The sequence below is a fragment of the Heptranchias perlo genome, chromosome 4, assembly GCF_035084215.1.
Source record: "Heptranchias perlo isolate sHepPer1 chromosome 4, sHepPer1.hap1, whole genome shotgun sequence".
Lineage (NCBI taxonomy): Eukaryota > Metazoa > Chordata > Chondrichthyes > Hexanchiformes > Hexanchidae > Heptranchias > Heptranchias perlo.
The window spans coordinates 118,518,672-118,531,918 of NC_090328.1; the positions used below are offsets into that span (position 1 = coordinate 118,518,672).

Here is a 13,247-nt window from a genome sequence, read left to right on the forward strand (position 1 = left end):
TGAGATCACCCATTTTTTAGATAGCATTTGGTCCTGTAAAGTACAGCAATCTAAGTTGGAACAAATTTGGAACTTTGCTCTTGCTATTAGGAGCTGGCTCTTTTCTGAAATGGCTGAAACAAAGGAACACTTTGCTGCCCTGGTTTTTGTGTCTTGAGACATGCTCCAGCAGTGTGATTTGATATGAGCTCCACAGTGTTCTAGTTGTGAGAACTGTTGTTGGCAATGTCAATGTAGGAGTTGGTGGTTTTTAATAATGAGAAACTTGTATGGAGGACAAAGCCAATAGTGCTGAACATCAAGACAAGATAAGTCGAGATATGGGGGCAGAAATTGTTCCCAAAATAACGGAGGAGCTCAAAAGCACTCTCCGTTTTCTACAGCAAATTGAAGAAGCAAGTTCTCGTGCTTGCATATGTGTAGTAAAACGTGGAAATCGGGAACTTGCTCCTGTTGGTTCGCCGGTGATTTGACAGCTGTGAATTAAAGCACCATCTGACACTACAATTGTAGAAATCACTGAAAAATCACAAACTTATAAGACCATAAGAGATAGGAGCAGGAATAGGCCATTCGGCCCCTCGAGCCTGCTCCGCCATTTAATGAGATCGTGGCTGATCTGATTTTTACTTCAACTCCACTTTCCTGCCTTTTCCCCATATCCTTTGACTCCCTTGCTGATCAAAAATTTGTCGAACTCAGCCTAGAATGTATTCAATGACTCAGCCTCCACAGCTTTTTGGGGTAAAGAATTCCAAAGATTCACGACCCTCTGGGAGAAGAAATTCCTCCTTATTTCGATCTTAAACGGGCGACCTCTTATTCTGAGACTATGCCCCCTAGTTTTAGATTCCCCCATGAGAGGTAACATCCTCTCAGCATCTACCCAATTGAATCCCCTCATCTTGCTCATCTGCCCAGCTGGAACATAACTAATTACACCACCAAAAGGTACGCTTAAAAATACCAGGTCTAAACTAAGCCAATCAACTAAAAATTAAATTTTAAAAATGTGGAGTCTCATTTTAATAGTATTTGGTCATTAAAAAATCTTCAAAAATTAACATTTTTTTACTTTTCCCTTCTGTCTCTAATTCAATTATTTCTTTGGCTTTTTATTAAAAAAAATTAAATTTTTGTTTACAATGGCTTCCAGCGCACTAACTTTAAATGAATGAAGTCTGCTTGCCTGCTTGTGGGCGGGACTTCTCTTCTTGACAGATTTAGTGGCCGTGTCTTCCATTCCCACAGGCTGTTCCGTGCGAATCTTGCTGAGAGATTGAATTGATAGTGCACAATTTCACAAAGCTTCAAAGTCAAGCAAGTCGACGCCGCAGGACCCGCAGAAAGTGCATTTGTTGTTTTAATTCGCAGGAGCTGCGGACAGCATTGCCATGCCACTCAGTGCAGTTCCTGGCCCATAGTGTTTAGTTAGCACAAACATGACACCAATTCATGGGTATATCCCAAAATTATTTAGAATGATGGTTTCAGTACCAAAATTAAGACATTTATTTGCTGTATATTAAGGCAGCTTATGTTATTCCACTTTAAGTACTGTACTTGGGCACAGGAAAGGAAACCTAAGGATTGTCTTTCTCGTGCATAGATGAGCCAAACAAGCCATGTAATTAACTTTTTTTTTTAATGAATAGTCACCCAAAAATGTCCATTTTCTTTATTAGAAAAGATGCACAATAGATAGCTGTCTGATCAGTCAGGATTTTTTTTTTTTATATTCGTTCACGGGATGTGGGCGTCGCTGGCATGGCCGGCATTTATTGCCCATCCCTAATTGCCCTCGAGAAGGTGGTGGTGAGCCGCCTTCTTGAACCGCTGCAGTCTGTGTGGTGACGGTTCTCCCACAGTGCTGTTAGGAAGGGAGTTCCAGGATTTTGACCCAGCGACAATGAAGGAACGGCGATATATTTCCAAGTCGGGATGGTATGTGACTTGGAGGGGAACGTGCAGGTGGTGTTCCCATGCGCCTGCTGCCCTTGTCCTTCTAGGTGGTAGAGGTCGCGGGTTTGGGAGGTGCTGTCGAAGAAGCCTTGGCGAGTTGCTGCAGTGCATCCTGTGGATGGTGCACACTGCAGCCACAGTGCGCCGGTGGTGAAGGGAGTGAATGTTTAGGGTGGTGGATGGGGTGCCAATCAAGCGGGCTGCTTTATCTTGGATGGTGTCAAGCTTCTTGAGTGTTGTTGGAGCTGCACTCATCCAGGCAAGTGGAGAGTATTCCATCACACTCCTGACTTGTGCCTTGTAGATGGTGGAAAGGCTTTGGTGAGTCAGGAGGTGAGTCACTCGCCGTAGAATACCCAGCCTCTGACCTGCTCTCGTAGCCACGGTATTTATATGGCTGGTCCAGTTAAGTTTCTGGTCAATGGTGACCCCCAGGATGTTGATGGTGGGGGATTCGGCGATGGTAATGCCGTTGAATGTCAAGGGGAGGTGGTTAGACTCTCTCTTGTTGGAGATGGTCATTGCCTGGCACTTATCTGGCACGAATGTTACTTGCCACTTATCAGCCCAAGCCTGGATGTTGTCCAGGTCTTGCTGCATGCAGGCTCGGACTGCTTCATTATCTGAGGGGTTGCGAATGGAACTGAACACTGTGCAGTCATCAGCAAACATCCCCATTTCTGACCTTATGATGGAGGGAAGGTCATTGATGAAGCAGCTGAAGATGGTTGGGCCGAGGACACTGCCCTGAGGAACTCCTGCAGCAATGCCCTGGGGCTGAGATGATTGGCCTCCAACAACCACTACCATCTTCCTTTGTGCTAGTTATGACTCCAGCCACTGGAGAGTTTTCCCCCTGATTCCCATTGACTTCAATTTTACTAGGGCTCCTTGGTGCCACACTCGGTCAAATGCTGCCTTGATGTCAAGGGCAGTCACTCTCACCTCACCTCTGGAATTCAGCTCTTTTGTCCATGTTTGGACCAACGCTGTAATGAGGTCTGGAGCCGAGTGGTCCTGGCGGAACCCAAACTGAGCATCGGTGAGCAGGTTATTGGTGAGTAAGTGCCGCTTGATCGCACTGTCGACGACACCTTCCATCACTTTGCTGATGATTGAGAGTAGACTGATGGGGCGGTAATTGGCCGGATTGGATTTGTCCTGCTTTTTGTGGACAGGACATACCTGGGCAATTTTCCACATTGTCGGGTGGATGCCAGTGTTGTAGCTGTACTGGAACAGCTTGGCTAGAGGCGCAGCTAGTTCTGGAGCACAAGTCTTCAGCACGACAGCTGGGATGTTGTCGGGGCCCATAGCCTTTGCTGTATCCAGTGCACTCAGCCGTTTCTTGATATCACGTGGAGTGAATCGAATTGGCCGAAGACTGGCTTCCGTGATGGTGGGGATATCGGGAGGAGGCTGAGATGGATTATCCACTCGGCACTTCTGGCTGAAGATGGTTGCAAACGCTTCAGCCTTGTCTTTTGCACTCACGTGCTGGACTCCGCCATCATTGAGAATGGGGATGTTTGCAGAGCCTCCTCCTCCCGTTAGTTGTTTAATTGTCCACCACCATTCACGACTGGATGTGGCAGGACTGCAGAGCTTTGATCTGATCCGTTGGTTGTGGAATCGCTTAGCTCTGTCTATAGCATGTTGCTTCCGCTGTTTAGCATGCATGTAGTCCTGAGTTGTAGCTTCACCAGGTTGGCACCTCATTTTTAGGTACGCCTGGTGCTGCTCCTGGCATGCTCTTCTGCACTCCTCATTGAACCAGGGTTGATCCCCTGGCTTGTTGGTAATGGTAGAGTGAGGAATATGCCGGGCCATGAAGTTACAGATTGTGCTGGAATACAATTCTGCTGCTGCTGATGGCCCACAGCGCCTCATGGATGCCCAGTTTTGAACTGCTAGATCTGTTCTGAATCTATCCCATTTAGCACGGTGGTAGTGCCACACAACACGTTGGATGGTGTCCTCAGTGCGAAGACGGGATTTCATCTCCACGAGGACTGTGCGGTGGTCACTCCTACCAATACTGTCATGGACAGATGCATTTGCGACAGGTAGATTGGTGAGGACGAGGTCAAGTAAGTTTTTCCCTCGTGTTGGTTCGCTCACCACCTGCCGCAGGCCCAGTCTGGCAGCTATGTCCTTCAGGACTCGGCCAGCTCGGTCAGTAGTGGTGCTACCGAGCCACTCTTGGTGATGGACATTGAAGTCCCCCACCCAGAGTACATTTTGTGCCCTTGCTACCCTCAGTGCTTCCTCCAAGTGGTGTTCAACATGGAGGAGGACTGATTCATCAGCTGAGGGAGGACGGTAGGTGGTAATCAGCAGGAGGTTTCCTTGCCCATGTTTGACCTGATGCCATGAGATTTCATGGGGTCCAGAGTCAATGTTGAGGACTCCCAGGGCCACTCCCTCCTGACTGTATATCACTGTACCGCCACCTCTGGTGGGTCTGTCCTGCCGGTGGGACAGGACATACCCAGGGATGGTGATGGAAGAGTCTGGGACGTTAGCTGAAAGATATGATTCTGTGAGTATGGCTATGTCAGGCTGTTGCTTGACTAGTCTGTGGGACAGCTCTCCCAATTTTGGCACAAGTCCCCAGATGTTAGTAAGGAGGACCTTGCAGGGTCGACTGGGCTTGGTGTTTTGCCGTTGTCATGTCCGGTGCCTAGTGGTCCGATGCCGGGTGGTCCGTCCGGTTTTATTCTTATTATGACTTTTCGTAGCGAGATTTTACAACTGAGTGGCTTGCTAGGCCATTTCAGAGGGCAATTAAGAATCAACCACATTGCTGTGGGTCTGGAGTCACATATAGGCCAGACCGGGTAAGGGCGGCAGGCTTCCTTCCCTAAAGGACATTAGTGAACCAGATGGGTTTTTACGACAATCCGGTAGTTTCATGGCCATCATTACTGATACTAGGATTGGTTATATTTGTTCTCAGCCCTGACTCTCCACTTAATGTGAAGATTAGTTTCAATTGACAATGTACCCGGGGCGGGGAAATCTAATCATTTAATGTTCTGTACTAGAGTTTTTACTTATGCTGTTTAACCGCAACCACCACCCCCACCAACCCGCACTCCCAATTTTGAGTGGCTTAAAGTTCTGTGACAGCACTGAAATATATTTGCCATTTCACTGCTAGTGAGGACTTGGGTTTTTGTCAACACTTGCAATCAGGTTAATTGAAAAAAATACAATATTAGCCTTTTTTAAAAAAAAATAGCAAAATCTGAAGAAACATTAATGCAATGATAATGAGAATGAAACATCTTACTCATTTCTAATCTGTGTACCCTGTAATTGAGGGCAGTCACGTTGATGTTGGGCTTCTGTCGACATTGTTCTCGTCTGGCTTGACAGGAAGTGCTTTGAGAAGCCTGGCCTCCACACAGCTGACCTGGAGGAAGCCAGGAACACTTCAGTAAATTCAAATGGTTCTTGAGTAAATATCCATCTGATAAGCTGGAGAAAGATTGTCTGGTAAAATCATATCTGCAATTTTGAACGTCTTGGGCCCTTGCTAACTTGTAAAATTAAGGGAGTTTGCTAGATTTTTCTTGCCTTTGTCAGTGACAGATTATTTCATGTATTACTTGCAAATGCTTTGTTTGCAAGTAAATTGAAAGTAATTTTTTAATCATCTCCAGGGAAAAATGTGGTCCATCAGCTTTCAGTGTCGTTGGAGGATATGTACAATGGTGCCACTCGGAAACTAGCACTGCAGAAGAATGTAATATGTGAGAAGTGTGAAGGTATGTAATTTGTTGAAATGGTGGCTATAGTATAAATGTGATTTTAGGAACTTTTTTGTGGGAACAGGTATTTATAGTTCAGAGTTCAACTTTCAGCTGGTCCATTAGATTGGGACTAGTTATTCTTGGAATTGCCCAGCTCCTTTTTAAGTGTGTGTTTCAGCAGCTGTGGGTGAGGCCGTGCACAAGCATACCAAATTCATGACTCTAACAGTATCTCTCATACTTTTTGCTGTGTATGAGGGGACCCCTTTGCAATTGGATCCCCATCCTAAATTCTCAAATAGCAGTGTCAGCTATCTAAAGAAAAATAGTGGTATTATAGAAGATGTTTGATTTGCTAACAATTTATTTCTCTTGCTAAATAAGAGACCAAATTGAGAAATTTAATTTTGGCAGGGTTCCTTTGTTAAAAAAAAATCCCATGCGTGAAAACCTATGCTATTGTCTCCCTTGCTCTATACAGAAGTAAAGTCAAGAAATGGACAGAAGTAAGGACTCAATACTTAAGATATTTTTAAAAATCTATGCAGTGTCCTCATGACTAGGAAGATGCAGGGAATATTCCATATGGAATATGGAAGTGAGGGGTGGGGGTGTTAATAGATTAGGATTACTCCTAGTTACATTTAAAAAAAAAAATAATAATCTGGTCATTGCAATACTTTGCAATTCTCATCTAGTGCTATCACACCCCAGAAACTGTCAACCCAAAAATACTTGCACTTTGACCTGGCCCAATACTGTAGCAATCCCCACAACCCTTTGTCTTCCCATACTCCCAAAACACAGGAAATCTCCATGCTCATCTGTGGGGGAGCGGTGGGGAAGAGAAGTATTCCCCACAGAGTATTGAAGGGTGCCCACAGCCTGACTTCAGTTCTACCAAATACAGCAGCACTACCTCCATCTCTTTCCTCCCTCCCCCAACTCTAGTGCCTAAATCCAGGACTTCACCACCATCCTGTAGCTGCTGATTTTCTCTCCCCCTCCCACCCATCACTTCTGCTACACCACCTATTTGCAAACTCAGCATCATCCCACCCGTTTATCCCTCTTTAGACATAATTGAGTGCAAAAAATGTAAAGGAACGTGTCAGTTTCTCACAATTTCCACACACACGCACATAGTTGCAAACTTTGAGCCCAAAAATATTAACACCAACCGTGTAATCAAAATGCAGTTTCACTTTAGTCAACTGAATTAGTTGCCTTTAATAATGCAGCCTGTTACATGACATAAAATATTGTACCCTCTAATTAACACCACAGGATACCTTCCTTATAAAATATCTATATCCTCTTGACTCTTAAGAGCAATGTCATAGGAAATCTTTCTCTAAAGTGTGTAAGTGTCATACTTGTAATGCTATTTTGTGATGCAGGTTGTGCTTTTCTATCACAGTTCCTGTTGATTTTGTACTTGTCTCCAATTGAGTCCTTCCAACTCTTTTCCCAAGGCATTCTCCACAGCCTGAAGCATGCGAAAAATTACACCTGATGATCCTCCCCAGTCTTGCCTGCCATCACCACCACAATCTTGAGGTGGCCTTTCTTCTTTCTCTGCCCACCCCCACCACCCAAAGTAGCTTGCACCATTGAGGAAACCTTAGAAACCATATTCCTGGCCATGACTGGGACTTGGTTTCACGTTGTTTAGTTTTTTTAAACACCACAGCCCCCACTTTTTTTTCCCCTCCTGATAACTCTCACCCCTGGACCAATCGCATCACCACACCCCTCCCCAGTATTTCTAACCACCTTCTACTTATGCGCAGCCTAGGGCATCTTCCTGTTGTCAAGAGTGTGGTATAAAACAGTACCTAGCTATTAAGCATAACAAACTATGTGGATTAAAGTTGCTGTTAATCATAATTTCATACTGTTAACACTCATAGCAGGTGGCTCTGAAGCCTAGAACATGGTATTAACTTACATGAGCAATATGACAGGAGATGTGCATTAGATTATTTTTAACTGTTCATTGCCTTCAAACAATGCAACGGTGCCAGTGGCATTTTGATTTATAAGTCGTATTTTTTTCCTCTCTTTTTCTCTTTTTTTCCCCCCACCACCCCCCTCACATACACTGTAGGTCGAGGTGGTAAGAAAGGGTCAGTAGAATGCTGCCCTGTCTGTCGTGGATCAGGTATGCAAGTACGAATCCACCAAATTGGACCAGGCATGGTTCAACAGATTCAGTCTGTGTGCCAAGAATGTCATGGCCAAGGAGAGCGCATCAGCCCCAAGGATAGATGTAAAAACTGTAGTGGAAGAAAAATTGTTGTGGAAAAGAAGATCCTGGAAGTGCACATTGATAAAGGTATGAAAATGTAATGGTAAAATGGTAGCTATGAAACCATTAAAGGGACTGAGCTTTTTTGTTTTTGTTTGTCTTTCATTCCACCCACCCAACGAAACAATCTGTGTAGTTGCCCTGAATGAACTGGGCTTTCTTTGCACAGAGCAGGATTTGAACAGGGGACCTTGGTATGTGCTGAGCCACACAGACCCTGTTTGGAAAGTAGCCTTTTTGTAATTCTGGGATTAGCTTGTTTTGCACTCACGTTGATGCTTGCAACAATTATTCTTTAAGATCATTTCAAGTTTAAACTATGCAACATGTGAAAGATTTGGGTGTTTTTCACTCCCAATAGTAAGTGGAATTTTGGCCATTTCTTTTCAACACCCCGAGGATATGATTCATGCATAATGTTGCCATTGTAATTATACTTGACATGCATTAATTAAATGGCCTATGTAACCTCTTTTGCTAGTTAGAATCAGGACTCTTGTAGCGTTAAACTAACAGTTTTATGCCCTCTCTTTTGATTAATCTAGACATGTTAGGGATGGGTCAGTTGCACTTGTTCCTCGGCAGAACATCTGAGCAGCAGTGCATTATTCATCTTGCAAGTTCAATGCCATGACCTGTTGCCTGTGTATTATTCAGTGTGGGTTTTAAAGCCTGTTTTTAAGCTGTCCCTATTTGACACTCTTGGCTTATTTTATCTCCTGCATCCTCCAATAAGAAGATACACTTGCTCCTTTTAGTAAACCTTCTGAAGTTGCAACATTTATAACGTTTTTGCCTGTGTAGCTTTAAAAAGCAGTTCAATTTGGTTTCTGTTTGATTGTGTCCTTTGTGGCTCTCAAATCAGGGACTAGGTTTTTTTTAAAAGGTGGCTGGGGAAGAGAATGTATGTCTTGTAGAGCTTTCAGTCTAACCTTTTCTCTCCTTGCTTTTGTGGGGAAGGTATGAAGGACGGTCAGAAACTAACATTCCATGGTGAAGGCGACCAGGAGCCTGGGTTGGAACCTGGCGATATCATCATTGTCCTCGATCAAAAAGACCACAGTGTCTTCGCCAGGTAATTTATTTTCAAAAGTACAGAATAGCAGCTGTCAGTGGGGGGTACATTAAACTGACTTGTTAGTGGTATTTTCACACATTTATGGCTTTTCAATTTTTATTTTAGGCAAGGGGAAGACCTTGTTATGCATATGGAACTTGAGCTGGTGGAGGCTCTTTGTGGCTTTCATCGTCCAATCACAACTTTGGATAAAAGAGCTATAATCATTACATCACATCCTGGTAAGCAGAGTATAAGACAGTTTGTGTGTGTGGACTGGGTGGCTCACTGGGTTAGTACACATGCCACCTTTGTGTGTCTGGTTAAGTGGCTTCAACCTAGTTACTAATGCATATAGCTCTGTAATGCACAATTACCCATAAATTGGCAGTGTCACTCAGGATGCAAAAAGATTCTGGAGTGGAAAATGGCAAATTTCAGTGCAGCAAGGAATGGTGTTTGGGGCAGAGTAGAAGGCATTCTGATATTGATGGCTGCAATGGAAAGGTGTTCCATTACTTAACATTGGTATGTTACCTTGACTAGAAAGAACATTCACCAAAGAATGGACATTTTTAACCTAGGATTCCTAAATGTTCCTGTTAAATGTTGTTTCTTGTATTTCTTGCAGGCCACATTGTTAAACATGGGGATATCAAGTGTGTGCTGAATGAGGGTTTGCCTATTTATCGCAGACCATATGAAAAGGGTCGTCTAATCATCCAGTTCAAGGTATGCAATTTTATTTTTGACATTATGCACTGGTCAGTAACTTTCTCATACTTCGCCTTGGATTTTGTTTAACTTTTTTTTAGATTATAGATTACACAAACTTGGTATAAATATTGAAATGAGCTCCCCCTTTCCTTTTCAAAAAAAAAAGTGCATACTTTACTGAAATCTTGAGATGAATACTGGCTTTCACTTAGTTTCTAAATTGTAGATACAGTACTGTAAAATTAAGGAGTGCAGGCTGTGTTTGGGCTGGTTTTCTAAATATTGCTATCTCTCTATTTGAAATGTTAAGCCTGTTGTTTCGTGGCACACCTTTTTAAAAATTGGAGATGGTATCCTGCTGAATTAGATAAGCAGAGTGCAAAATTTTGGTCAGAATAACATAGTAGTTCCTTTAAATCTGAGATTGGATGGCATCACTTTTTTTTCAGTTCTGGGATCAAATCGAACTCTGACTAATGGCCTTATTTCTGACTTAATTTGGCCACTCTTGATCTGTATCCCTTTGGATGAGAGTCACAATACAAAACCTATGACTTTTGGGATGGAAACTCATTGGATGCTCTGTTCTAACCACATATTCCACCTTTTATTGAACCATCCTAAAATGAAATCCAGAATCCAGGCCCAAGCCAAAGTTGACCTAAAAATAGTTGCTGTTGACATTGTGGAGAGATTGCCTTTTGTTGGTAGAGTCTTCATTTATCTTCTCTGGGAACATTCTCCAAGCACCACCTGGAGTGAGCCAGCTGAGGGAATTATCATGAAGGACAATTTTCCTGTTAAAAGTTTTTTGATGTGGCATTGGGATATCAAAGGAATGCCTGTCTTCCCCCATGTGAGCATTTTCCATGCTTGCAATCTGCATAAAGCGAGCCCTGCCCCAAGCTTCAATTTCCTTCTAGACGAGGATGAATTGTGTTTATGGACGAAGCTCCCTTAGAAGAAAGATCAGCTGTCTGAGATGTGTATCTCTTCAGTTTGCGTCCTTCATGCACTGCTGTCCAAGTTGTATCAGCCTAGGAGGGACACTGTGGCAGGAATCATTTCTAACACAGGTAGAATGTCCAATAGTTACTCCTGATTGCGTCATTTGTGTTGAAGGAAAATTTGAATTATCCAATAATTGAATACAGCAATGTAAAAGTGGGAACGTAGTGGTTAAATGAATCAAATAATTTAAATTAAGTGGAGTAGACTATATTTGTAAAATTGTGCAGATGATTGCAAGTGACTAAAACAAATAATTTAACAGCATTTCAGAGAAACCCACATTGGATGCAAGTCCCTTTTTAGGAATTTAAATTAAGGGTAATTTGGATGCATGAATCCTTGCAGCGAGTTGGTAAAATGGGATTGTGCCTGCCAAACAGCCCCAAGCATTAATGTTAATATCTAATTGTTGATGTTTCATGGGGAATCTTGACTGTCATAACTATGTCAAAGGACAAAACCAGGCTTGTGTACTGCGGTGATGGCTCCCTGTTGTTATCTGGAGATAGACTAAATGAGGTCTTTGAGCAGGAGGCTATGCTCTTAATCACCCTCTGATGCTTTCTGAAGACTGCCTTGATCGCATTGCTCATCTTGTATGAAAACCGTATCTGCCTGCTCTTTGCAAAGATTCTTTGGTCCATCTGCCTGGACTCTTGGTAGGACTGCACACATACCTAGCTAAGTTCCTGAAGAATTGAAAACATTTACTTTTGATATATGAAGCAAGGCTGAGCCTGTATGAGCAGTACTTATGTATGTGATGCCTGTTCTTGGATGTCAATAGGGATGGAGGCATACCTTCCTTAAGACTGAGGCATTACTCCCATTCTGGTAATTTGAGGAGAGAAAGCAGACAAGCAGGAGGTACTAGGCATCTGATAGCTGCTTGAAAATGCACTAGTGGGTAAGCTGTACTTCAGTTAACCCTGGACCAGAATGTGGGGTCATAGTGCCAGTACTGGTCAGTGTTGGAGTTGATGTTCCATGGGGTGATTTGGTGCTGGTCAGCTGGTGGTGACTTCTGTGTCATGGGAATGCTGCACCGTCAGAAGTGCTCCCTTTCAGAGCTACACCAATGTCTCAACAGATGGATGTAAAAGATCTTCAGGCACTATTTTGATGATCAGAAGACTTCGTGTCCTGGCCAACATGCACCCCATAATCAACACCACCAAAATAGATTATCTGATCATTTATTTCATTGCTGTTTGTGGGGACCTTGCTGTGTGCAAATTGGCTACCACATTTGCCTAAATTACTTCATTAGCTGTGTAGTGCTTTGTAACGTTCTGACGTTGTGAAAGGTGGTGTATAAATTCAAGTTTGTTCTTTACTGAAACATTTCCTGCATGGAGCACATGTGGGGCAGAGGAGCTTAAAAAGTATATTAGGACAGTACCATGTGCATAACCACATGGACAAAGTGGTGGGCAGTGATCCCCTGACCACTTTCCCTGTAAGGAAGGCTGGAACCAATGCCTGCTATGGAGAGAGGATTTCCTTACTGCAATATCAACATTTCTTTAAGTGTTTTTGATTTGCAGATCTACCTGAAATCTAAATTGGTGTCAAACTCTGGTACCATAGTGGAACATTTAGGAACTAGGGATGTTTTTCTAATTTCCACAAACTCCCATTGAGGCATGGATTATTTATGGTCTCACAGATGATGGTACTCAAAAAAAAAAAAAAAAAAAAAAATTTAAATACTAGGATTTTTCTAAACGTCAAGAAAGTGATGCTTGAACAGATATAGTTATTGAAGGTTACTTTTGTCACTCCTCTTGTATATTGCTGTGGATTTTTTTAATGCCATTTGGGAACAAAGCTACACAATGCCCTCTTTAAAGTAAAGCAATGCTAGATGAAATTTCACATGGCTCATATTTGCTTTCAAAAAAATTATGACCACTTGAATGGAATATATTAAACTGACACATTGAGCTGTATATTGTACCTGCGCTTTCAACACTTGTTTCTGGCTTTAGGTGAATTTTCCACAAAATGGCTTCATCCAGACAGATAAACTAGGCCTGTTAGAAAAATTGCTCCCAGCACGACGTGCGGTTGACATCACTGATGACATGGAACAAGTCGATTTGGTAGATTTTGATCCACAGCAGTCAAGACACCGCTACAATGGAGAGGTTTACCATGATGATGACGATGATTACCCCAGAACTGGGGTTCAGTGTCAGACCTCGTAAAAACAGGCTGCCTTTGTGACTGACTTCAAATTGTGTTTGTTTGTGGAAGACTTATGTAGACTGCAACCTCAGTAATCATTGTACATGTTTAACATCCATGGTTGCATTGGTTGTAATTGGAGGATAATCCTTTTGTGTATTCTTGAATGTTTATTGGTGTATTCTACAAACTTGTATTTAAATAAAAAATAAAGGTACTTACTGTTTTTGAAGGTTAATTT

The 13,247-nt window shown here is 42.8% G+C and overlaps 1 protein-coding gene across 3 annotated transcripts in view; it reads left to right on the forward strand.

Annotated features, from left to right (window-relative positions):
- Positions 1 to 13,244, forward strand: part of LOC137321232 (dnaJ homolog subfamily A member 1-like) — a 41,284-nt gene extending 28,040 nt beyond the window's left edge. For all 3 annotated transcript variants that reach the window (XM_067983553.1, XM_067983552.1, XM_067983551.1), the window contains exons 4-9: positions 5,631 to 5,735; positions 7,831 to 8,058; positions 8,992 to 9,106; positions 9,215 to 9,330; positions 9,720 to 9,820; positions 12,808 to 13,244. In XM_067983553.1, coding sequence (XP_067839654.1) covers positions 5,631 to 5,735; positions 7,831 to 8,058; positions 8,992 to 9,106; positions 9,215 to 9,330; positions 9,720 to 9,820; positions 12,808 to 13,026 — 884 coding nt within the window. In that variant the 3' untranslated portion in view covers positions 13,027 to 13,244. The remainder of the gene's footprint in view (positions 1 to 5,630; positions 5,736 to 7,830; positions 8,059 to 8,991; positions 9,107 to 9,214; positions 9,331 to 9,719; positions 9,821 to 12,807) is intronic.
- Positions 13,245 to 13,247: the final 3 nt, after the last annotated feature.